The sequence below is a fragment of the Leopardus geoffroyi genome, chromosome D1 (genome assembly GCF_018350155.1).
Source record: "Leopardus geoffroyi isolate Oge1 chromosome D1, O.geoffroyi_Oge1_pat1.0, whole genome shotgun sequence".
NCBI classification, from domain to species: Eukaryota; Metazoa; Chordata; class Mammalia; order Carnivora; family Felidae; genus Leopardus; species Leopardus geoffroyi.
This window is the reverse complement of record NC_059329.1, coordinates 30,876,748-30,903,383: the sequence shown is the minus strand read 5'-3', so window position 1 is coordinate 30,903,383 and position 26,636 is coordinate 30,876,748. Positions and strand designations below refer to the sequence as shown.

The 26,636-nt window shown below is 37.7% G+C and overlaps 1 protein-coding gene across 1 annotated transcript in view; it reads right to left on the bottom strand.

Annotated features, from left to right (window-relative positions):
- The window catches only part of LOC123600381 (beta-galactosidase-1-like protein 2), a 73,121-nt gene that overhangs the window by 28,291 nt on the left and 18,194 nt on the right, over window positions 1-26,636 (bottom strand). Inside the window, 6 exon segments of the mRNA XM_045482453.1 lie at window positions 7,205-7,265; window positions 8,479-8,560; window positions 12,204-12,296; window positions 15,108-15,216; window positions 21,954-22,049; window positions 24,572-24,640. Coding sequence (XP_045338409.1) covers window positions 7,205-7,265; window positions 8,479-8,560; window positions 12,204-12,296; window positions 15,108-15,216; window positions 21,954-22,049; window positions 24,572-24,640 — 510 coding nt within the window.

Here is a 26,636-nt window from a genome sequence, read left to right as displayed (position 1 = left end):
AAATCTTATGTCCAAGTCTTTAATCCATTTGGGGTTGATATTTGTCTATGATATAAGATAGAATTTGGTTTCAATCTTTTGCATGTGTATATCCAGTTTTCCCAACACCTAGTATCCCAGAGTAAATTTCACTTGATCATGGTGTATCATCCTTTTAATGTATTGCTGAATTTGGTTTGCTAATATTTTATTAAGGGTTCATGAATCTATACTGGGGCTATAATTTTCTTTTCTTATAATGTCCTTGTCTAGCTTTGGTATCAGAGTAATGCTGGCCTCATAAAATTAGTTTGGAAGTGTTTCCTCCCTTCTTTGTTTTAGAAGAATTTGAGAAGGATTGGTGCTAGTTTTACTTTAAATGTTTGATAGAAATAACCAGTGAAGCTATCTGGTCTTGGACTTTCCTTTGTTGGGAGGTCTTTGATTACTGATTCAATCATCTTACTCATATTTGGTTGGTCTGTTCAAATTTTCTACTTCTTCATGATTCGTTATCCGTAGTCTGTATGCTTCCAGGAATTTATTTCTTCCAGGTGGTCTAATTTGTTGGTATATAATTGTTCATACTAGTAGAAACTATGATCCTTTATATTTCTGTGGTATCAGTTGTAATTCTACTCTTCCACTTAAAATTTTATTTACTGAGTCTTATCTCTCTTTTTTTCTTAGTATAGTTAAATATTTATCAGTTTCATCTTCTTAAAAAAACTTGGTTTCATCGATCTTTTCTATTATCTTTCTAGTTTTGATTTCATTTATTTCTGTTCTGATCTTTGTTATTTCCTCATTTCTAATACTTGGAGCTTAGTTTGTTCTTTTTCTAGTTCTTTTTCTAGTTCCTTGAGGTGTAAAGTTAGGTTGTTGGTTTGAGATCTTTTCTTTATCAATGTATGCATTTATAACTATAAACTTCCCTCTTACACCTGCTTTTGCTGCGTCTCATAAGTTTGAGATGCGTTTCCATTTTCATTTGCCTCATGATTTTTTTAATTTCTTTTTTTATTTATTTGACCAATTGATTGTTCAGGATCATGCTGTTTAATCTCCAAAAATTTATGAATTTTCCAGTTTTTCCCTTGTAATTGATTTCTAGTTTCATACCACTGTGGTCAGAAAATACGATTTCAATCTTCTTAAATTTTTTAAGACATGTTGTGTGGCCTAACATATGGTCTATTCTAGAGAATGTTCCATGTGTGCTTGAAAAGAATGTACATTCTGTTGCTGCTGGTTAGAATTTTTGTAAATATTCTTTAGGTCCATCTGGACTAATGTATAATTTAAGTCCTATGTTTCCTTCTTTATTATCTGCCTGGATGATATTATCTGTCTAGATGGAATTGAGGTATTAAGTCCCCTGAATTTATTGTATCACTATTTCTCCATTCAGATCTATTAACATTTCCTTTATGTGTTTAGGTGCTTCTACATTGGGTGCATAATATTTACAATTATTATATACACATTTAATATACATTGCTCAATTCTTTTTGAATTGACCCCTTTATCATCATTTTAAGACTTTCTTTGACTGTTGATATAGAGTTTGTCTTAGTCTGTTTTGTCTGATATAAATACAGCTACTCTCTACTTTGTTTTGGCTTCTATTTGCATGGAATATCTTTTTTCCATCCCTTCAGTTTCAGTCTGTGTCCTCAAAGCTGTGTGTCTCTTGTAGCCAACAGATACTTGAGTCTTATTTTTTTAATCCATTCAGCCACTCTATCTCTTTTTATTAGAGGATTTAGTCCATTTACATTATAATAATTATTGATAGGTATTATGTTAATTCTTTTATGGTTTTGTAATTCCTTTGTTCTTTTCTTCCTCTTTTGATCTCTTCTTTTGTGGTTTGATGATTTTTCTGTACTGGTATGCTTTAATTCCTGTCTCTTTATCTTTTGTATATCTACTACAGGATTTTGTTTTGTGGCTATTATGAGATTTATATAAAACATCTCATATTGATAGCAGTCTATTCTACTAATACAGGTTAACTTCAAGCATGTATTAAAGCTCTACATTTTTAATTCTCTCCGTACATATTTTTGATAGTACAATTTACATCTTTTTACCTTGTGTGTCATTAAAAAATTATTGTAGTTAGATTTTTAATCCTTTTGTCTTTTAACCTTCATACTAGAGTTAAAAGTGATTTACCTTCACAATATTATTGTAAATTTAACCATACATTTACCTTTACCAGGGAGCTTTATATTTTCATATGTCTTCCTGTTACAAACTAGCTTTTCCTGTTACTAATTAGTTTCTATTTCTTTTCAGCTTAAGAATTTCTTTTAACATTTTTTGTGATGCTAGTTTGTTGTGATGAATTCATGTAGCTTTGTCTGTTTAGCAAACTCCACCTCTCCTTCAATTCTGAAGGACACCTTCACAGGGTAGGTTATCCTAGGTTGGCAGTTCTTTTCTTTCACCACTTTGACTATATCATCCCACTCCCTCTGGCATGCAAGATTTCTGCTGAAAATCTGTGATAGCCTTATGGGGCTTTCCTTCCATGTAACAAGTTGCTTTTCTCTTGCTCTTCTAAGATTTTCTCCTTGTCTTTAACTTTAACAAATTAGTTATATGTGTCCCAGTATGAGTCTCTTTGGACTCATTTTATATGGCACTCTCTGGGCTTCCTGGACCTGAATGTCTGTTTCATTCCCTTGGTAAGTTTTTAGCCATTATTTCTTTGATTAAGCCTTCTAATCCCTTCTCTCTCTCTTCTCCTTCCAGGATCTCTATAATGTGTATATTGTTCTGTTTAATGTGTCCCATATGTTGTCCCATAAATCCCTTAAGCTATCCTCACACTTTTTTCATTCTTTTCTCTTTTTCTCTTAAGACTGGATGAATTCCACTGCCCTGTCTTTGAATCTGCAGATCCATTTTTTCCACTACATCAAGTCTGTCGTTGAGCCCCTCTATTGGATTTTTCAGTTCAATTATTTTATCCTTCAGCTCTATGATTTGTTTGTTTTTTTTTAATATTTTCTATCTCTTTGTTGAAATTCTCACTTTGCATATGTATTACACTCCCGACCTCAATAACTATCTCTATGATGATTATTTTTGAACTCTCTATAAGGCAAATCACTTATTTACATTTCATTAAGATTTGCTTCTGGAATTTCTTCTTCTTTTGTTTGGAACTTATTCCTGTTTTGTTTTTTGTTTTTTTGTTTGTTTGTTTCATTTTCTTTGATTCTCTGCTAATTTCTGTGCATTAGATAAAACAGCCATTTCTCCCCATCTTGATAGAATGATCTCATATAAGAGATGAACCTTGTTGATCAGCCTGGCCCATGTACCTATCTCTCAAACTTTTGTGATTGTCTAAGCTATCTTCTTTGTTTTTAGTGGCTCACAGTAGTTGAGTGTGTGCCAAGAACTGACAGTGTCCCAGAGGAAAGAGTCACAGTCAGCAATCAAATGCAAGCTGATTAGAGGTTGGACTCTCAGCCACCAGCAAGGAAAATATGTGGTTAAGCCCCATCCAGGGAGAAACTGGGAGATGGGAATTTTAGCTTGCTTCCCCTGTACTGGGCCCAGATTTATAGTTGGGGAAGGAGGTGCTTCTGTGCTTGTTAAGGACTCTTTGTTTGCTATGGTGCTGTGGTACTTGTAAATGCAGGCCCCTTTGGCTATTAGAACCAGATGATCCAGTAGCCTATTCCTTGGCTGGCTACTGCAAATCTAGGCACTAAATGTATGCACAAGTTCCTTCTAGGGAGATACTGGGGACTTGGTTTTATTATTGGAGTGAACTGAAAGAAGGTATGAGAAGTGACCGTCAGTTTCCCAGAACTGGGAAGACTGCAGCCAGCCTCTAGTTGCCTGATAAATTAGAAGCCTGGCCCACAGGCAGCAACTTTTAAAGTATGTAGATAATCTTTTCAGGGACAGACTGGGATTTTGTCTGTCCTTCTGTGCCACTGCAGTTGTTTTTTTTCATAGTCTTGTGGGTCTCATGGACATAGCTTTCAGAGCTAGGTGTTTGGAGGCCCATACCTCCAGTGAAAGTCTTAAAAGTTGGAGCACTAGATGTGGAGTCCAAACTCTTCACTCTTCAGGGAGTAGCTAGGAGTTGAAGGTTATATCTTGATTGTGACATTGTACCGGGGGGTGGGGTTTATGGTGACAATGTGTCTCAGACTTTCCTACCCATTTTGATGTGGCTATTTGCTCATTCTCACAATCTCTGGAGCCACTCAGCTAGTTTCTGGACCTCTTTCAGAGGGAAGTGTTCACATGTGTCTGTATATTTGGGGCATCTGTGGGAGCAAGGAAGCTCAGGAATCTCCTGTATCACCATCTTGGTCAACTCCAAACTAAATTCCCAGTTCCTTTCATTTGTTTTTGTCTTTATTTTATTTTTTATTTGAGAGAGAGAGAGAGCACATGAGCCTGGGAGAGGGGCAAATAGGGAGAGAGAGAGAATCTTAAACAGGCTCCACATTCAGCATGGACTGAAGCAAGACCCGATCCCGCAACCTTGGGACCATGACCTGAGCTAAAATCAACTGACTGAGCCTCCCAGGTGCCCCTCATTTATTTTTAGAAAAATTCTAAATTATATTTCCTGGAAGCATTCCACTTTGTTAAGTGGAAGACACAATGGCCTGAGCAGAAAAACAAAAGCAAATACTTCAAATGTGCTCCTACCAGTAAGGAGAAGTGTGGTAATGTCTGTCAGAATAATAAAACCCAAGTTTTCAAAACTATTGGTGGTATATGTTACTGATATGACTTAAGTGAAGGCTGCCATCAATAGCATCCTAAATCTCTTTCATATAGACTGCTATCAGGGTGGATTTCTTCCTATCTTCATTTTGGTATTTCAGTTTTGTTCCTGTTTTGTTTTTAATTTTAATGCAGAGACTTTGTAATTACTGTGTATTGACTTCAGCCTACTGTGACACAGAAGATTCCCTCATTTGGTGGGTGAGCACTCCTTTCTAGCTATCTTATTTGGAATCTTGACAAGCACAGCTTCTGTATTTTCCTTCAGGAGAGGATCAGACAGAACAAAACCAACAATGGAGCCCCCATATTCAGTGAACAAACCTGGATATAGCCTCCACAAAGGCAAAGACGATATCTGTTAGATCACTATATATACCTAGAGCCTATACTATATATAGATCACTAGTATATACCTACAGCCTAGCACTGGACCTGGCACAAGGTACCCACTCAAAATAATGTGCTCGTTCTGATCTAAATTTGAAACATTTAACTTCTCTTCCAGTTCAAGTGTTAGCTCCCCCCCCTCCCCAATCTATGTAGGCTCTATCTTGTCTAGTTTGGAAAGAAATATGTTTGATAGAGAACACAAAAACAAAATAGAGGCTCAAAATCTCTGCTTTCTCCCCATATTCAGTTACAACATCTGTCCCTAAGAATTGTGTTTCTCGCATGTTCACTTTCTCACATAAGAAATGCACTGGAGACAAATTACAATGAGCTTTCTAAAGCTACTGGTACTCATTTTCACTATTTAATTCCTGTGATTGCTCCACTACTATATCAAAGCATTTTCTCACCAGAGAAGGAGTTTAGATGGTGGATGATATAAGACAGTAAAAAGAGCATGGTACTTGGAGGCAGAAGGTTTGAGTTTAATTAAGCCTGGGTTATTCAATTGCATGATCTGATCATCCACGTGTTATCTCAAATTAGTAATTTCCCCTTTCTAAGTCATGGTTTCCTCATCTCCAAAGTGGGAATAAGACTAATAGTTTTGTACATGGTGATTTAAGAAATAAACATGAAAAAAAGGGAAGATTATACAAACTAAAAGCTGTGTATATAAATATCATCTAATGTCTTTCTAGCTCTTGTTAGTACTTCATACTCTATATCTGCCTTTGTTTGTTGTCTTCCTATCTTACCACTAAAATATAAACTCCAAAAATTCTGCTTTTATAGACTTCATTCACTGCTTTATATACAATGCCTTGAAAAGTATTTAACTGGCACACAGTAGGTGCTAAAAACATTCACTGACTGACTCCATGAATAAACAAAATGAGGTCATTCATTTTCAGGACTTTGCTAATAATAGATAGCATATCACTTTGACTCCTGATTTCGTTGGTTTTATTGATTTCCCCCTGCCAATTCTTCCTCATCATCATCATGATGTTAGCATCTATTTGAGTGTTTACTTTGCCCTGGGAATTATACTCCCTTTTCATATTCTTTTGGAATGCACTCACCCCAACATCTCTGAGCTACTTGCACCATTTCCTGATGTTGGCCCAGTCATTATGCTGGATACACATTCCTTTGTACTCTTCCCTAAATCTTAGTGCTATCTCAGACTCTAGGAGTGTATGAGAGCAGAAACAGGAATTTCAGGCATTGTTTTATAGTGATGGTAATTAATAGATGCTTCTTGTGCTCCTAATACCACATATCTCAATCCAATGCAAAAGGAAACATGTAACCATGGATCTAGCCGGTGGCAGATATCTATGCCACCCTCTGATCTCCAGTTACTCAATAATAGTTTTATTGCAACTAGCACTTCCTATCTTGTGTTATTTACATATCTTATCTTTCTCACTGGATCATAAGTAAAGATTAATGGGGCATGAGTAAAGGGTTAATAAAATTTTTCTCTTTGCTCATGCAAGGTGACTTTAGGTCTACCTGGAAACCTCATAAAGGCAGGATGTTATCCATGTTATCAGGTAGATTGGTATGGTTAAAATGCCCTCTGATTAGCAAATAGTATCTGAATTGGAAAACTATGAATGATGTATAAATTCCTAATGAAGCCATAGATTCTTGTGTGCTTGCAACCCAAAATTTATGCCTATAGAGCTATGAAAAGGGACAGTGGTTGGTTCTTCTCCTGAGACTGAGGATTCTTTGCCAGAATGGCTCCCATTCCTTGAAACCAGAGCTGTCGCTTGGGGCGGGGGTACAGCCCTTGGACTTCTGTGGAGATTCCCACTGATGCTGCCCTGCTAGTATGTTATGTTTCTCATCCTGTATCCTTCGAAGGGGCTACAGGCCAGGCATTGTAAGCATTTGAATTTAATTTAGTTATACCCCAAATTACCTGGAGAAGGCATTTCAAGGGCATAAAGGATCCAAGTTTTAACTGAACTAATTACTGTTGAGAAGTGATGTATCAGGTCCTAGCATGAACAAGATCAAAACATCTCCATCTCTGAAATATCCTTACCTGAATTGAAAAGAATGTATCATAAGTTTCTTTATATTTTTCAGGTGGAGAGTGGAAAATACTGTGGAGGAAAAGGAGACACTATGCATAAGTCCTGCTACAAGCACTGTAGGACAGAGGGGAGAATGGGCTCTCAGATACGCAATGAAGAGCTGAGACTCGACACTCTTGCACATACACCTCACAAGTAGTTCTCATGAACACTTTATGGATTGTGGTTAATAACAAAGATATGATCCTGCATGTGGGTCTATACCTGCTCCATACAAAGTGCTTTCACATACATCCCTTCATTTAGCATTTACAATAAATTACCCAGACAATAAGGGCAGTTAAAATAAACTACATTAAGGGGCGCCTGGGTGGCGCAGTCGGTTAAGCGTCCGACTTCAGCCAGGTCACGATCTTGCGGTCCGTGAGTTCGAGCCCCGCGTCAGGCTCTGGGCTGATGGCTCGGAGCCTGGAGCCTGTTTCCGATTCTGTGTCTCCCTCTCTCTCTGCCCCTCCCCCGTTCATGCTCTGTCTCCCTCTGTCCCAAAAATAAATAAACGTTGAAAAAAAATTAAAAAAAAATAAAATAAAATAAACTACATTATGCTGGTGAATAAATGAAACTGAGCCCAGAGAGGTGAATAGCCTAAGACCTAAACTTGACTATAGATCTCCTGACTTCTAATTCAGAACACTATTCTGCCTCTCCTACAAGATGCAGGATGCCAAAAGACAGTGGGGAGGCTGGCAGAGGAGAATAGGCCTGAGAGGCTGCTGGGTGAAAGAACTCCAAATAGCACTGTTCTCTGGCTCTACTTGTCTGCACATAGCCTTTTTCCATTTTCTTAAGTATTAATCCGTACTTCCTCCTTATAGTTCTATTCCATGTTTCCCTACTGTGTCTATTCTCCAAACTTTTCTACCCCCTGTGCTCCTGGGGCTCAGTCCATGACAATACCATTTCTCTGACACTGCCTCTCCTTCATGTTGTTCAGTCATAGCCATTTCACAACAATGAAGATAGTCTTTACTCTGGTCCCAGCCAAGCCCCATCTTGTCACCAGGGACTGAAGAGGATGGAGGAAGTGTCCTGCATTGTTGTGTTCTGGGGGTAATGGCTGGTACAGTAACAAGGTGAGGACTGGTTCCTTAACTCAGCCCCACCACTTTTCCCTAAAATCTATGGGGCCTCATCCATGGGAAATGGGAGAAATAAAGCACCAGAAGGACTCTTGTTCTGTTTCAGACTTCACTACTACAAAAAGGGTAAAGAGAAAAAGTACCATGTTTTAAGTGGCCTCTTTTCAGTTCTTTTCCATCATCAGCAGTCATAAGCAACACCTTGATCCCTCTTGTGACCAGGGCCTATGGAGAAATTTGGTAAGGTAAATGAACTGTCCCTGGTCCCATGGGATCACTTCTCTCTAGAAAAAAAAAATGATGGCAATAAAAATACTAGAATGAAGCTGAGGAATGGAGGAAAAGTCTAATTCCCTCATCCAACTACTTGTAAGTTAGTAGATTAGAACAAAAACATCATTCCTGCCTCAGCCACACTCAGGAAGGCCAAACTGACAATTAAAATGTCAGACCTAAAAAAAAAAAAAAATGCCAGACCTAAAGGAAGAGGCAGTGGGACTGTTTGCATTCACCTTAATACAGTGTCTTCCCTTAAGGACCTGAATCCTGCATTTTGTCTAGTGCATCAGAGAGCACCTCCTCCACACATGTGCTCAAATTAACCACACACTGTGGACCCAACTCACAGTACAGATTAGGGGACACACACACAAATACTGGTTTTACTTTGGGCAATGGCAAACTCAGGTAAATTCTGGTTTAGTCAATCTGTGGTCACACTTTTTGCCTTGTGAGACTTTAATATCTCTACTTCAACTAGAAATAAATCTAGGAGATTCTAAATCAAAGAGAGAGAGAAGAGGCTAATAAACTTATCTACCTGAAAGGTAAAATACTGAGACTATGGCCATAAGTTCCAAGAAAAGCCAAAAGTATGCCTTCTTGGGCCTGTGGATCACAATATCCTGAAGGTGGAACTATTCCTGCAATTATTCTAAGGCTACTTGTTGGCTATGAGAAGATGGTTTGTTTCTACCAAACTGTTCTGAAAAACTGGAAAGGCTGAGAGGTGAATAGAATGAGTGAGAAGAAACACCATGTCATATACGAATTACAGTAAAACTTCCACTACCATAGGTCTTATTAGATGCAACATTTCAAAGCTCTAGCTTCAGTGAGCAATATAGCTTATTGGTAGGTAACCACATAGCTTCTCATTTAAACTAGAACTCTTGATAATGAAAAAAGGTGTTAACCAAGACTCATGGACCACTGCTCATAGAGACAGCAACAGATTCCACTTCTAGGGATGGTGAGCAACTTTGTTTCAGACTAACCATCCTGCTAATAACAACTAGATAAACTGGAACAAAATTTTTTTAACTTATTTGAAGATACTAGATATATACCAAAGCAAGACTTGGAGAGTCAAGTTTCCAGAAAGTCAGGGAGCTTAGAGAGGTGAAGCTAGCATGTTTTATGTATTTTTCCTTGAGACATTGTCTAATTTCCAAAATATCAATTGAGAGGTTAAAAAGTTGAGCAGATTTCCCAGCAATTTATGAGATGTGGGGAAATAAATTGTAGTTCATAGACTGCCAAGGTGGAAGAGGGTCCATGACAATTCTAGGTTTTCAGCTGAGACCCAAAGGGCTATACCCTAGAAGAGAAGCTCAACAAGAATTAGTCTTGCTCTCATAAGAATTGAAGCTCAGCTCCAAATCATTTCAGTTACCTTCTGGAAGCAAAAGCAATTCCATCTGAAAGATTACCAATAGCTTCAAATGATTTCAGTCATGTTTTCATAAATAAATTTGATCGAAAAATAATTAGTTGTACCACAGGATATTATTTTACTTAAAACCATGAGCCAAAAAGACAACAGAATAAATACATAGGGAACTAGATATTAGGTCCCTTAAACATATACTTTGAAATAACTATAATTAATATGTTCAAGGAATTCTTTAAAAATGGATAATTTGGGCCAAATGAAGCCAACTATAGAAAAGAATCAAATGAAAATTCTAGAACTAAAAAAAATCACTATTTTTGAAATTAAAAACTAGGTTTAAAATCAAAGTAGACAAAGCTGAAGAGAAAATTTATAAATTACAAGACATCTTAGAAAAAAAAACTATTCAAAAAAGAACAAAACAGCTATGTGGAATATGGTGAAAATATATAATTTTGTACAACAGAAGTCCTAGAGGAGAGGAGAGAGAAAATGGAGTTGACAGTTGCTGAAGATTTTCCAAAACTGATTAAAGACTTCAAGCCACATATTGAAGATTGCAAACACATATAAGCAGAATAAAAGTAGAAAGAAAACCACACTTAGCCAAATCTCAGTAAAGTTGATGAAAACCAAAAAGTAAATCTTCAAAGAAGCCAGAAGAAAAAGACATTTTACCTTCAAAGGAACAATAACTTTATCAATAATTGACTTTTTAATAGAAACAATGTACACCAGGGAATCATCAAAGAAAATAAATTGTCAATCTACAATTCTACATACAGTAAAAATATCCTTCAAAATGAGGGTGAGCTAAGCACATTTTCAAAGAAGCAAAAAGTGAGAGAATTTGTTAACAGCATATCTGCAGTAAAGAAAATACAAATAGATATTCTTTAGGCAGAGGAAATGTAACAGAGACAAAGCTCAGAGATGCAGAGAGGAGAGAAAGGACACAAAAAGTAAATTATGTGAGTAAATCTAATTGACTACACACAATAATAAAAATAATAATATCTTGAGGGTATAAAATATATAGAGAATTAAGAGAAATAATAATAGTACTGAGGAAAGAAATGCAATTAAACTGTTCTCAGTTGCTTTCTTTGCCTTGGAATTGGCAAACATACTAATTTATATTAGACATTAATAATTCAGTATGAGGGGCGCCTGGGTGGCTCAGTCAGTTAAGCGGCCGACTTCGGCTCAGGTCATGATTTCACGGTTGGTGAGTTTGAGCCCCGCGTCGGGCTCTATGCTGACAGCTCAGAGCCTGGAGCCTGTTTCAGATTCTGTGTCTCCCTCTCTCTGACCCTCCCCCGTTCGTGCTCTGTCTCTCTCTGTCTCAAAAATAAATAAACGTTGGGGCGCCTGGGTGGCGCAGTCGGTTAAGCGTCCGACTTCAGCCAGGTCACGATCTCGCGGTCCGTGAGTTCGAGCCCCGCGTCGGGCTCTGGGCTGATGGCTCAGAGCCTGGAGCCTGTTTCCAATTCTGTGTCTCCCTCTCTCTCTGCCCCTCCCCCATTCATGCTCTGTCTCTCTCTGTCCCAAAAATAAATAAACGTTGAAAAAAAATTAAAAAAAAAATAAATAAACGTTAAAAAAATAAAAAAATAAAAAATAATTCAGTATGAATACTATAGTCACTATGGCCAATATGAAAAGAAAAGTGAGAAATTCTTAACCAGTTAATACAGAAGAAAATGGAAAAATAAAAAATACTTAGTCAATACAAAAGAAGAAAAAAAAAAGAAGAGAAAAAAGACCATAGAACAGGTAGGACAAATAGAAAGTAACAGGATGATAGATTTAAATGCAACTGTCATTAATTATATTAAATGTAAACAGGCCAAATACCTCATTTAAGAGAAATAATTTTCATAATGGGCTAACAAAAATAAATTCTAATTATATCGTGCTGTATAGAAAAGTATGTATTATACAAACACTAACCAAAAGACAGCTGTGATGTTCACAGAAAAGAAAAATATTTTAACATCACTCTTTACATAAGAGTTGTGTAGGTAGTTTCTTGTCCCCTCTCTAGGATATAAATGCATGGAAAAATCAAACTGGACCTTATTCATCTTCATATCATGCAAACTATAGCTACTCAGGATATGTTTGCTCCACAAACTAACAAAGTGAGAAAAGAAGTATGTAAATATGGAGGAAAATTAAAGGAGCACCTACCTTTTTAATATAGGACATGTATCTTTTATCCCGATGATATGAACCATATTCATTCTCAACCTGCACAGCAATGATGGGGCCTCCCTTTCCATACTGAGGGTCAAGGAGACAAGAGTTTGCAAGTGAAGCTATTGGTGGGGAAAGGCTGGATTTTCTCAATTTGCTGTTGCACACACATACTTAGAGTGTCATAAAAATAACCTATTTCTAAACTTAACTTGAAGTTACACTATAGTTCAGGCAATTTCTCTCACTCCAAAGTCAGTAGTCCCCTCTAGGAGGTCAACTGCTCTTAAAATCCTACCTTTTCTAGTATGCCCTGTTAACAGCCTCCTACCCCCCTTCTCTCCTAATTCAATGCAGTAAGTGTGATGCTTCACACCTCTACTTCCATCCTTTCTACCTTAGCAACAATTAATGAGTCAAGGGTCTCTCATCCCATATAAAGGTTGTCTCACCTCCTCAGGAACTTCGCTTTTTCTGGAGTACTTTTCTGTCTTCTGTATCTTCACCTCCTTCTTTACTAAACCCTGCACGTCATCATTAACTTGACTCAAAGTCCTCCATTTAAAATAACTTGCCTGGACCACTTCCCCCTTCAGTTCCCACTATCTTGTCCTCTTCCCCTTCATGGAGAAAGCCTGAAATATTTCTGCACTCACTCTTGACTTTTTATCCTTTCATTTACTCTTTTACTCACTTCCACTCTTTATATTCCACCTTTCCATTAACATTATCTTCTCTTTGCTAAGTTCAAACAATAAATTTTAATCCTAATTTACTATCATTCTCAGCAATATTTGACATCTTGGCTACCTTCTCCTTCTTGAAACCCTCTCTTCTGTGGTCTTTTGTTGCTCTCTCCTAGTTGTTGGCCTGCCTTCTGGTCACTACTCTTCAGTCTGTTTTGTGAGATCCTCTTGCCCTACTCACCTTTTAAACGTTGTTTCTCATGGTTCTCTATTAATCCCAACTCTTGTGCTGGATCACATCCCCTTCTTCTCCCCTAATTATGCTCTCTTACAAACGTCTTCACATTTCCCATCCCTACTGACTCCTGTTTGTTGATGGTAATGTGCTCAGTCATCCTTTATCTTTATAGCCCTCTCCAGTCCAGCCAATGTATTTCCTCTCCGTATCTTCCACTTGCCACACCCTAGTCAAGCTTCATCGTGCTGACATCTGCATCTCCTCAACCTACTCTTGTAAATACATGGGCAACCATGAAGTACTCCTCCCAGCATGCAGAAACAAATAGTGTTGACTTCTAAGAAGTCATACAAACCATGCAAATAGGAATCTGGGCAACACCCAGGACTATGTATAAGTGCCACTGAAGTGTTTGCTCATTAAAACCTGTGATCATCATGGCCCAGGAGCAGCTGGGTGTAGAGTTGAAATGGAAGTTTTTTAGCAATCAAGAAATAACTGCATTGTATACTGATATTGGGAAAAAAAGAGGACACAAGGCCCAAAAGAATGTTTCCCAAACCTTTAAATCTTATCCTCTGCTGACAAACGTTGAAAAACATTTTCAAAATCTGATTCTGTCTTCCCCTTTCCCATCCATCCAATTATGAATCTCACAGATTAGAGAATAGATAAGGAAGAGGGAATATCCAGAAGTTGACAGTACCTGAGATCTGTAAGAGACCCTGAACTGGATTGACAGTTCTAAAAGAAGGTTATTCAGGTACAAGTGACAAGGCCATGATAAAATGTTTTCAAAGACCTCCCAACCTCCTCAGGCCCTCATTTTGTGCTCATTAAGCAAGTCTGATTACTAATTTAGTTTTCCAAGAGGTTCAAGACTGAGAAGTCTGATTTGGGGTGGGCTGAGTACTCTAATTCAATGCTGCCCAGCATGCCCATGAAAATGCTCTGTATTTGCACTGTCTAATATGGTAGCAACCATCCAGACATGGCTCCTGAGCACTAAAAATGTGTGTAAATGAGGAAATAAATTTTTATTTTATTTTATTTTAATTAAGTTTAAATAGCTACATGTGGCTATGGCTACCATACTGTACAGCATGACTCTAATCATTGTAGAAAATTATCTCTACTCTCCCCAAATGACACACTGATTCACACTCCTCAGTCATGTAGTGGTTGGATTCTCTGAGTATGATTAGCTCTGAGATACTGACAATGTTAGGAACAATTCTGTCCATAGTAAATTCAAATTCACACTCTGTGAAGCCCTCTCCTAGACATGAACATGTTTGCCATTGCCTCCATTCAATCTACAATACTATCTCCTTCAAATGATTACCATGAGAATGAAACATGCTAGGTAAATGTTGATTACCTCACAGAAAGCTTGATACCTAGTAAATGTTATACTTTTGTTCCTTCCCCCTATTCATCTTCTACCTAGTATACAGTCCTTTTTATATTTTCCAACCATTTTAGAAAAATAATAGCACTAACCAATGAGTATGTTTGGAACCATCGTTTTATTTTGGTGGAGGGATATTAAAAAACAAATAAATTACAACTTCTACAAAATCACTGACCTAAGATCACCCATCTAATCTATTATTATGTGTGAAGTACTGATAAGTAGCTACTTTAGCAGCTAAATTAAGACATTTTGAGGATTATCATTAATTTCCTATTTATGGTGACTAAGGGCAAAGATATAAAGGAGAAGACAAAACAAAAGTATACAGAGTGCAATATCAAGTGCACTGCCAGGGACAAGGCTTCCGGCGGGGCAGTAGATAGGAAATATGCATAAAATCAGGATAATAAAAATCTAATATTTCTTAAATAAGGAATTAGAAGGAGCTGCTATATACACCCCTGTTTCTGTGTGATAGAAAATAGGCTAGCCCTATCTAGGAAATCAATTCAGGTAATTACTTCCCTTGGTCATAGGAATGGAGAATTGGGTTTTACCTGGAGTGGTACTATCTTGGGAATAAGCTCATCAAAATAGTGGTTCATTGCTTTAGTGAAGCCCTTGTAAGTTGTTCTCAGCTTCATTTTTGGATCCTGGAGTAACCAGCTAGAATTAAAAACATGGGAATAATTCCTGAGGTAGCAAATAGCAGTAAGAAGTATTCAAGCATTTGGCTGGAAAACATGGACAGTCACACTGGAACCGTATATTCTGAGATCTTAATCCATCTTTAAGAAAAAGCAATCTATGTTCCAGTTATAAATAGCTCAGAACTTTAGCCACCTCTTTTCTCAAAAATACACATAAAAGCTGTGTAATGATGAAATGATCCAGACCAGAGTCATCAAGCTGCAGCCCACAGGATAAATTAGACCCATTGTCTGCTTCTGTAAATAAAGTTTTATTGGAACACACCACACCCATTTGTTTATTTATTGTCACAGCTGTGCTCCTGCTACAACACCAGGACTGAATAGTCACAACAGACAGTGTATGTGGCCCTTAAAGCTGGAACTATTTATTATCTTGCCTTTTACAGAAAAGGTTTGCCAACTCCTAGTCAGGAGTGAGATTTTTATAAAGCAGTTTCAAAGTTTTTAAAAAATGCTCTTTGGCTCAGTTTGGTGGGGAACAAAGGCGCTCGCCAGCGCCATCTCCCCCGCCCATCCCCCAACCAAAATCCCAAAGAGAACCAGTTCCTGCCAGGGAACTTCCTCACTCCGCGCAAACACCCAACTCTGTGCTTCTGCGGAGCCAAACCTCCGGCAGCGGATCTGACTCCCTCCCGCTGCCACAGGGCCCCTCCTGAAGTGGATCACCTAAGGAGAAGCGACCTAAGCCTACCCCTCCTGCCCCTGTGCACCTTGCCTACCCACCCCAGCTAATACGCCAGATCCCCATCATCACAAGCCTGGCAGTGTGCAAGTAGCCCAAACTGGCCACGCCACCCCACAGTGAATCCCGCCCCTAGGAGAGGGGAAGAGAAGGCACACACCAGTCGGACTGTGGCCCCAGCGGTGGGCCGGGGGCAGACATCAGGTCGGAGTGCGGCCCCGCCCACCAACTCCAGTTATACACCACAGCACAGGGGAAGTGCCCTGCAGGTCCTCACCACGCCAGGGACTATCCAAAATGACCAAGCGGAAGAATTCCCCACAGAAGAATCTCCAGGAAATAACAACAGCTAATGAGCTGATCAAAAAGGATTTAAATAATATAACAGAAAGTGAATTTAGAATAATAGTCATAAAATTAATCGCCGGGCTTGAAAACAGTATACAGGACAGCAGAGAATCCCTTGCTACAGAGATCAAGGGACTAAGGAACAGTCATGAGGAGCTGAAAAACGCTTTAAATGAAATGCAAAACAAAATGGAGACCACCACAGCTCGGATTGAAGAGGCAGAGGAGAGAATAGGTGAACTAGAAGATAAAGTTATGGAAAAAGAGGAAGCTGAGAGAAAGAGAGATAAAAAAATCCAGGAGTATGAGGGGAAAATTAGAGAACTAAGTGATACACTAAAAAGAAATAATATACGCATAATTGGTATCCCAGAGGAGGAAGAGAGAGGGAAAGGTGCTGAAGGGGTACTTGAAGAAATAATAGCTGAGAACTTCCCTGAACTGGGGAAGGAAAAAGCCATTGAAATCCAAGAGGCACAGAGAACTCCCTTCAGACGGAACCTGAATCGATCTTCTGCACGACATATCATAGTGAAACTGGCAAAATACAAGGATAAAGAGAAAATTCTGAAAGCAGCAAGGGGTAAACGTGCCCTCACATATAAAGGGAGACCTATAAGACTCGTGACTGATCTCTCTTTTGAAACTTGGCAGGCCAGAAAGAATTGGCACGAGATTTTTAGTGTGCTAGACAGAAAAAATATGCAGCCGAGAATCCTTTATCCAGCAAGTCTGTCATTTAGAATAGAAGGAGAGATAAAGGTCTTCCCAAACAAACAAAAACTGAAGGAATTTGTCACCACTAAACCAGCCCTACAAGAGATCCTAAGGGGGACCCTGTGAGACAAAATACCAGAGACATCACTACAAGCATAAAACATACAGACATCACAATGACTCTAAACCCATATCTTTCTATAATAACACTGAATGTAAATGGATTAAATGCGCCAACCAAAAGACATAGGGTATCAGAATGGATAAAAAAACAAGACCCATCTATTTGCTGTCTACAAGAGACTCATTTTAGACCTGAGGACACCTTTAGATTGAGAGTGAGGGGATGGAGAACTATTTATCATGCTACTGGAAGCCAAAAGAAAGCTGGAGTAGCCATACTTATATCAGACAAACTAGACTTTAAATTAAAGGCTGTAACAAGAGATGAAGAAGGACATTATATAATAGTTACAGGGTCTATCCATCAGGAAGAGCTAACAATTATAAATGTCTATGCGCCGAATACCGGAGCCCCCAAATATATAAAACAACTACTCATAAACATAAGCAACCTTATTGATAAGAATGTGGTAATTGCAGGGGACTTTAACACCCCACTTACAGAAATGGATAGATCATCTAGACACACGGTCAATAAAGAAACAAGGGCCCTGAATGAGACATTGGATCAGATGGACTTGACAGATATATTTAGAACTCTGCATCCCAAAGCAACAGAATATACTTTCTTCTCGAGTGCACATGGAACATTCTCCAAGATAGATCATATACTGGGTCACAAAACAGCCCTCCATAAGTTTACCAGAATTGAAATTATACCATGCATACTTTCAGACCACAATGCTATGAAGCTTGAAATCAACCACAGAAAAAAGTCTGGAAAACCTCCAAAAGCATGGAGGTTAAAGAGCACCCTACTAACGAATGAGTGGGTCAACCAGGCAATTAGAGAAGAAATTAAAAAATATATGGAAACAAACGAAAATGAAAATACAACAATCCAAACGCTTTGGGACGCAGCGAAGGCAGTCCTGAGAGGAAAATACATTGCAATCCAGGCCTATCTCAAGAAACAAGAAAAATCCCAAATACAAAATCTAACAGCACACCTAAAGGAAATGGAAGCAGAACAGCAAAGGCAGCCTAAACCCAGCAGAAGAAGAGAAATAATAAAGATCAGAGCAGAAATAAACAATATAGAGTCTAAAAAAACTGTAGAGCAGATCAACGAAACCAAGAGTTGGTTTTTTGAAAAAATAAACAAAATTGACAAACCTCTAGCCAGGCTTCTCAAAAAGAAAAGGGAGATGACCCAAATAGATAAAATCATGAATGAAAATGGAATTATTACAACCAATCCCTCAGAGATACAAACAATTATCAGGGAATACTATGAAAAATTATATGCCAACAAATTGGACAACCTGGAAGAAATGGACAAATTCCTGAACACCCACACTCTTCCAAAACTCAACCAGGAGGAAATAGAAAGCTTGAACAGACCCATAACCAGCGAAGAAATTGAATCGGTTATTAAAAATCTCCCAACAAATAAGAGTCCAGGACCAGATGGCTTCCCAGGGGAGTTCTACCAGACGTTTAAAACAGAGATAATACCTATCCTTCTGAAGCTATTCCAAGAAATAGAAAGGGAAGGAAAACTTCCAGACTCATTCTATGAAGCCAGTATTACTTTGATTCCTAAACCAGATAGAGACCCAGTAAAAAAAGAGAACTACCGGCCAATATCCCTGATGAATACGGATGCAAAAATTCTCAATAAGATACTAGCAAATCGAATTCAACGGCATATAAAAAGAATTATTCACCATGATCAAGTGGGATTCATTCCTGGGATGCAGGGCTGGTTCAACATTCGCAAATCAATCAACGTGATACATCACATTAACAAAAAAAAAGAGAAGAACCATATGATCCTGTCAATCGATGCAGAAAAGGCCTTTGACAAAATCCAGCACCCTTTCTTAATAAAAACCCTTGAGAAAGTCGGGATAGAAGGAACATACTTAAAGATCATAAAAGCCATTTATGAAAAGCCCACAGCTAACATCATCCTCAACGGGGAAAAACTGAGAGCTTTTTCCCTGAGATCAGGAACACGACAGGGATGCCCACTCTCACCGCTGTTGTTTAACATAGTGCTGGAAGTTCTAGCATCAGCAATCAGACAACAAAAGGAAATCAAAGGCATCAAAATTGGCAAAGATGAAGTCAAGCTTTCGCTCTTTGCAGATGACATGATATTATACATGGAAAATCCGATAGACTCCACCAAAAGTCTGCTAGAATTGATACATGAATTCAGCAAAGTTGCAGGATACAAAATCAATGTACAGAAATCAGTTGCATTCTTATACACTAACAATGAAGCAACAGAAAGACAAATAAAGAAACTGATCCCATTCACAATTGCACCAAGAAGCATAAAATACCTAGGAATAAATCTAACCAAAGATGTAAAGGATCTGTATGCTGAAAACTATAGAAAGCTTACGAAGGAAATTGAAGAAGATTTAAAGAAATGGAAAGACATTCCCTGCTCATGGATTGGAAAAATAAATATTGTCAAAATGTCAATACTACCCAAAGCTATCTACACATTCAATGCAATCCCAATCAAAATTGCACCAGCATTCTTCTCGAAACTAGAACAAGCAATCCTAAAATTCATATGGAACCACAAAAGGCCCCGAATAGCCAAAGGAATTTTGAAGAAGAAGACCAAAGCAGGAGGCATCACAATCCCAGACTTTAGCCTCTACTACAAAGCTGTCATCATCAAGACAGCATGGTATTGGCACAAAAACAGACACATCGACCAATGGAATAGAATAGAAACCCCAGAACTAGACCCACAAACCTATGGTCAACTCATCTTTGACAAAGCAGGAAAGAACATGCAATGGAAAAAAGACAGCCTCTTTAACAAATGGTGCTGGGAGAACTGGACAGCAACATGCAGAAGGTTGAAACTAGACCACTTTCTCACACCATTCACAAAAATAAACTCAAAATGGATAAAGGACCTGAATGTGAGACAGGAAACCATCAAAACCTTAGAGGAGAAAGCAGGAAAAGACCTCTCTGACCTCAGCCGTAGCAATCTCTTACTCGACACATCCCCAAAGGCAAGGGAATTAAAAGCAAACGTGAATTACTGGGACCTTATGAAGATAAAAAGCTTCTGCACAGCAAAGGAAACAACCAACAAAACTAAAAGGCAACCAACGGAATGGGAAAAGATATTTGCAAATGACATATCGGACAAAGGGCTAGTATCCAGAATCTATAAAGAGCTCACCAAACTCCACACCCGAAAAACAAATAACCCAGTGAAGAAATGGGCAGAAAACATGAATAGACACTTCTCTAAAGAAGACATCCGGATGGCCAACAGGCACATGAAAAGATGTTCAGCGTCGCTCCTTATCAGGGAAATACAAATCAAAACCACACTCAGGTATCACCTCACGCCAGTCAGAGTGGCCAAAATGAACAAATCAGGAGACTATAGATGCTGGCGAGGATGTGGAGAAACAGGAACCCTCTTGCACTGTTGGTGGGAATGCAAATTGGTGCAGCCGCTCTGGAAAACAGTGTGGAGGTTCCTCAGAAAATTAAAAATAGACCTACCCTATGACCCAGCAATAGCACTGCTGGGAATTTATCCAAGGGATACAGGAGTACTGATGCATAGGGGCACTTGTACCCCAATGTTCATAGCAGCACTCTCAACAATAGCCAAACTATGGAAAGAGCCTAAATGTCCATCAACTGATGAATGGATAAAGAAAATGTGGTTTATATACACAATGGAATACTACGTGGCAATGAGAAAAAATGAAATATGGCCTTTTGTAGCAACGTGGATGGAACTGGAGAGCGTGATGCTAAGTGAAATAAGCCATACAGAGAAAGACAGATACCATATGGTTTCACTCTTATGTGGACCCTGAGAAACGTAACAGGAACCCGTGGGGGAGGGGGAGGAAAAAAGGAAAAAAAAAAAAAAAAAAAAAAAAGAGGTTAGAGTGGGAGAGAGCCAAAACATAAGAGACTGTTAAAAACTGAGAACAAACTGAGGGTTGATGGGGGGTGGGAGGGAGGAGAGGGTGGGTGATGGGTATTGAGGAGGGCACCTTTTGGGATGAGCACTGGGTGTTTTATGGAAACCAATTTGGACAATAAATTTCATATATTATAAAAAAAAAATAAAAAAAATAAAAAAATGCTCTTTGGTGGAACATTATTTGGCCATAAAAAAGGAATGAAGACCTGTACATGCTACAACATCGATGAACTTTGAAAACATTATGCTAAGCAAAGAAGTCAGTTACAATAGGTCACATATTGTATAATTCCACTTATATGAAATGTACACCCTTTGGGTGACAAAAAAGTCTAGAACTAGAAAGTGGTGATGATTGTTCAACATTTTTCATGTACTTAATTGCCACAAAACTGTGTACTTTCAAGTGGTAAATTTTATGCTATGTGTATTTTACCACAGTTAGAAAACAATTGGAAGCTAGCAAAAGGGAAAACCTCTCTTTAAAAAGAGATAATCAACTCAATTTATTATCATTTGTACAGCCATCACAAAAACTAGAACTTAAAAAGGTATTACTTAAGTGGTAGCCATTACTTTTTATTAAAATAAAAAAACATGCTTTATCTTATTTACACTGCAGAAATGAGATGGAGATTTATATAAAACAAATACATACTATGTAAATCCCAGTATATTGAAGTTCATTTTCTATGTTACTAAATGGAAAAGAATAGTGTAGTTTAAAAATGTACACTGAAAACCAGCCAAACCCTTTGCTCTAACTTCCATTTGAATGCGGTAGGGCCCCACATGGAGTCATGGCCAGGGGCCTCAGACTACTACTTACCTAGGCAAGCCTCCAAGGTCTAAGTCGCTACCAATATAGGGGCCTGGACACAGAATGACCCACAGCCCCACCTCTGAAGCAATGGATATAAAAGCCCTGGGAAGTGAAGCAATAAAGATAATTTATTATTTAGGCTGAGGCCTGGAATCACTGCTATTTTGCTCTCTGAGGTCTCTGCTTGAGGTCAGAATGGGAGGAACTCCCAGCCTGGTCTACAAAAGTCTTTGTAGGTGACATGAACCAAAGGGACATGGAGCCCTACACTTGACAGGAAAGGGGCTCGTTCAAGGTGCTAGAAAGCAGGACAGGAAGTGAAAGTCCAAAAATCCTAAACCAGACACCCACCTTCCCTCCTGAACCTACTCCTCCCCATGTATCTCCCACCACCACAAAAGAAAGCCATCTAAGGCAGACTCCTACAAATCTTGCTCTGCCTTCTTCCTTGTATCCTACTTTTAGTCACCAAATCCTGTTTATTCCTCCTACTTAATGTTTTCAAACATGAAACTCCTCAATTTCTAGTGCTACCACATTTGTTAAATAACTCATCATTTCACATGTGCATTATTACAATGGTTTTCTGACTGCTTTCCTTCCTTCTTCTTACCTTCTTCCAGGCTTCTTCAGTTATGTCCATAATCATCAACAACAAAAGTAGGAGTTAATTTTTACCTCATATCACCATCCCGCATACAGCTCAATTCTTTAGGACTATTATTTTATTTGACGATTCTGTGAACTAGGTATCAATATCGTCTCCATTTTACAGATAGGAAAATAAAAGCTCAAATGAGTCAAAGCTTCCTACATGTGACATTTTGAGCTAAAAGTACAATCAGGCAGAGAGCTTCCAGAAATGAAATATCAACTACAATATTATTCTGCCTCTTTAAAATGCTCCTGGCACAATTGTTCTAAACGCACAAATTTCTCAAATTAAAATTATTCAAATGACTCCCAATGCCTTCAGAAAAGATTCCAAATTCTGCAACATGGTAAATATAAAGGCAAGATGTGGTCTATTATATCTCCAGCTTTGTTTTTTGGCACTTTTTCTACTTAAATTAGTAGGACAACCAGACATATTATTTGCAGTTTCCAGAAAATAATCACCAAAGCCATTCCCTTTTCTTCCTGGGCTCACAGATCGACTACATCTCCTAGCCTCCCATGCACTGAAGTATTCGTATGTGACTAACTTCAAGCCAACAGGATGAACAGGAGGGAAGCATTCTAATTTCCTAAAAAGATTCTCCATGCCCTTTCTTCCACTTGCTGGCTTGATGCAGACAAGAGTAGCAGTCTGGAAGCTATGTGATGAAGATGGTGAAGTCACAAGACAGAAAGACCCTGAATCTCTCAATTATTTCTTGAAAGAGACATAATGCTTACCAGGAATAGTGATTTTAGATTTTACTTAAATGAAAATAAACCTTTATTGATAAAGATGTTGAGACTTGCTACAGAAGCTAACATCACCTTAATTAATGTAAAATGTTCTCACATCTCTAACTTTGCCTTCATGGGACCCTCTATCTGAAATACCATTCAGCCCCCTCTAGCAAACTTCTGCTCAACATTTTAATTTATTTCAGCTATAACTTCACTGTTGTCTTCCTTGATCTGTTCCCCTAGTTTGGGTTGTGTGTTCTTAGTATATTATTTGTCTCTTTCCTTATAGACAATCCTTAGTCTTGACAGCACAAAGTGTATTATCTGTATATCTCTTGCACCAAAGACAATGTCTTAACTATAGCAGATAGTAAACACGTATGTTTTAACAAACAATTATAGACCTTTTCAACTTCAGATAGAGTTACATCCCAATAAATCCATCATAAGTTAAAAATATTATGTCAAAAATGCATTTAATACATATAATGTACTGAACATGGCAGTTTAGCTTAACGTACTCTAAAATGTGCTCAGAACACTTACATTAGCCTACAGATGGGCAAAATCACCTAACATAGAGCCTATTTTATAATAAAATATTGAGTATCTCATGTAATTTATTGAACGCTATATTGAAAATGAAAAACAGAATGGTCGTATGGGTACAGAATGGTTGCATATCAGCTGTTTGCCCTCATGACTGCAAGGCTGACTGGGAGGGTGAGCTGGATACTGCTATCCAGCATCATAAGAGTGTATAGTACAACATAATGCTAGCCTGGGAAAAGATCAAAATTCAAAATCTGAAGTACAGTTTCTACTAAATGCATGTCACTTTCACACCATCATAAAGTGAAAACACCATTTTAAGCTGGAGACTGTACTCTGTTGTGTCATGTCTTAGAAACACTGTAAACTATAGCCCAGAAATATCCTCTAATAACTGAGAAAGCAGGTTCTTCATGATAGATTAAAACTACAGCACTCAAGATATGGACCTTCTAAATCACACTGTAAGTAAAATGCACCACAGATATTAAGGTCTAAGCTCTACTGCAAGTTAATAGATTCACTACTCTAGAGGGTTTCAAACCAGGGAACAAAATTATCAGAGTTTCATGATGATTCTCCAAACAGAAAATAAGGTGGTTTTGTTCATCTGATCCCGTAGAGTCAAACCCCTATCTTTAGGCCATAGATAGGGCCTCCACATTAAGACATACATGAAATCCAGGTTTGCAGTAAAATAAAACCAGCCCTTTCTTGGCTCATGAAGGTTCCAGGGAATATGCCTGCAATGGAAAAAAAAAGAAATATAAACATCTTTTACCTTATTTGCCCTTATTCCATACTGATTCCTCCGGTTTTAATATAGCAGCTGAGCTATCTCTACTGTGAAGGAAATTGAAGATTTCAACAGCCAATCCTCTGTGTGAATGCACTTTGTATTAACTTCAAAATTTCCTCCTTTAAATGCCACTGCAGATCTAAGCAGCCAATATTGCTCCTTGATTCTGAACTTCAGGTAAGACAGATTTGTATGTAATGTCATCTGAGGTGCAACCACAAATTTTAAAAAATACTAATGAAAACATATAAAAATTTAAATCCATATCTATAATGGCAAAAAAATAAAATCACTAGCCATAAAACAGAAACCAGAAAGAGCTGAGAAGTTCATAGAACTGGAGTATAGTTTTCTTTAAATGAATAAAATAAAAGCCAGCAAGCAATAATACAAGATTCATAATACCCAGGATCCATTAAGAAAATAATTAGGCATGCAAAAACAAACAAACAAACAAAAAAAAAAACAGGAGAATGTGATGGAAACCAGAAAAAAAAATCTAGAAATAGAAACAAACACAGAAATGGCATATAGGATAAAACTAGTAGAAAAAAAATACTTATAAGGTATAACAAATATTTACCTTATCTTTAATAGGTAAAAGGAAGGCATAACCATGATGAGGAAAAAAATGGAAGATATAAAAAAGACCCAAATGGAACTTCTAAAAATTTAAAAATACAGTATCTGGAATAAAAAAATATTCTGGATACTATCAACAGCAGGAAATGAAAAGTACTGGCTGAGACAAACAGCAGAGTAGATACAATAGAATAAATGGTCAGATCAAAGAAACTATCCAAAATGGAAAATAGAAAAAAAGAAGACTAAAAATAAAAATGAACACAGCATCAGGGATATGTGGTTTCTTACCAAGAAGTCTAACATATATGGAATTAGAGTCCTGGGGAAAAAAGGGGGGGCAGGCAAAAATATTAGCAGGAATAGAGCCACAATTTTACAAAATTTGATGAAAACTATAAACCTACAGTTCTAAGAATTTCAGTGAACCACAAGCAGAATTTTTAAGTAGATCTACACCATAGCACATCAGAATCAAATTGCTGAAAACCAGTGGAAGAGAGGAAATCTTAAAATCAGCCAAAGGAGGGGGAAAAAGATGAGAAATACAACAGATTTGTCATCAGATAATGTGCAAGTCAGGAGACAATGAAGAAGTATTTTCTTGAAGTACTTAAATTAAAAACAAAAACAAAAATAAATCTTGTCAACCTAGAATTCTATACTCAGTGAATTAATCCCTCAAAATAGAAGATGGAAAAAATCAACTTTTCAAAAAAACAAAAGCTAAGAGAATTCACTACCAACAGACTTGTACTATAAGAAATTCCAAAGGAAGTTCTTCTGCAGAAGGAAATAATACAATGTGGAAATTGTAATCTATATAAAGGAATGAAGAGCACCAAAAATGGTAAATATGTGCATAAATGAAAAAGGTATTTTATCACTATAAATTTCTTTCAAATATAAGTAGATGTTCAAAGCAGAAAATAGCGATGTATTATGAATTTTATATCTTATAAAACACAAAGTACATGACACAATACAGCACAAAAGTTGAGGAAAGTGAAATGGAGGCATACCACTGTAAGATTCTATACTAATAGCTTTATATTTGCAGAAAAGAAAGGAAGCAAATCATGAATTTAATTTAAGAATTTAAATACAGAACTTTACATAAAAACTTTGGGAAAAAATCCAGGATCTTTAAAAACTAACTTAATTCCATACCACACTTTCAACAATGGATGGATCATCCATATATAAAACCAATATGGAAACACTGTAATTTAACTATATATTAAACCAGATGAGCCTATTAGACATATGGAGAACATTCCATCCAACAGCAACAGAACACACATTCTTGTCAAGTGCACATGGAACATTCTCCAAAATAGATCATATGCAAAGCCAGG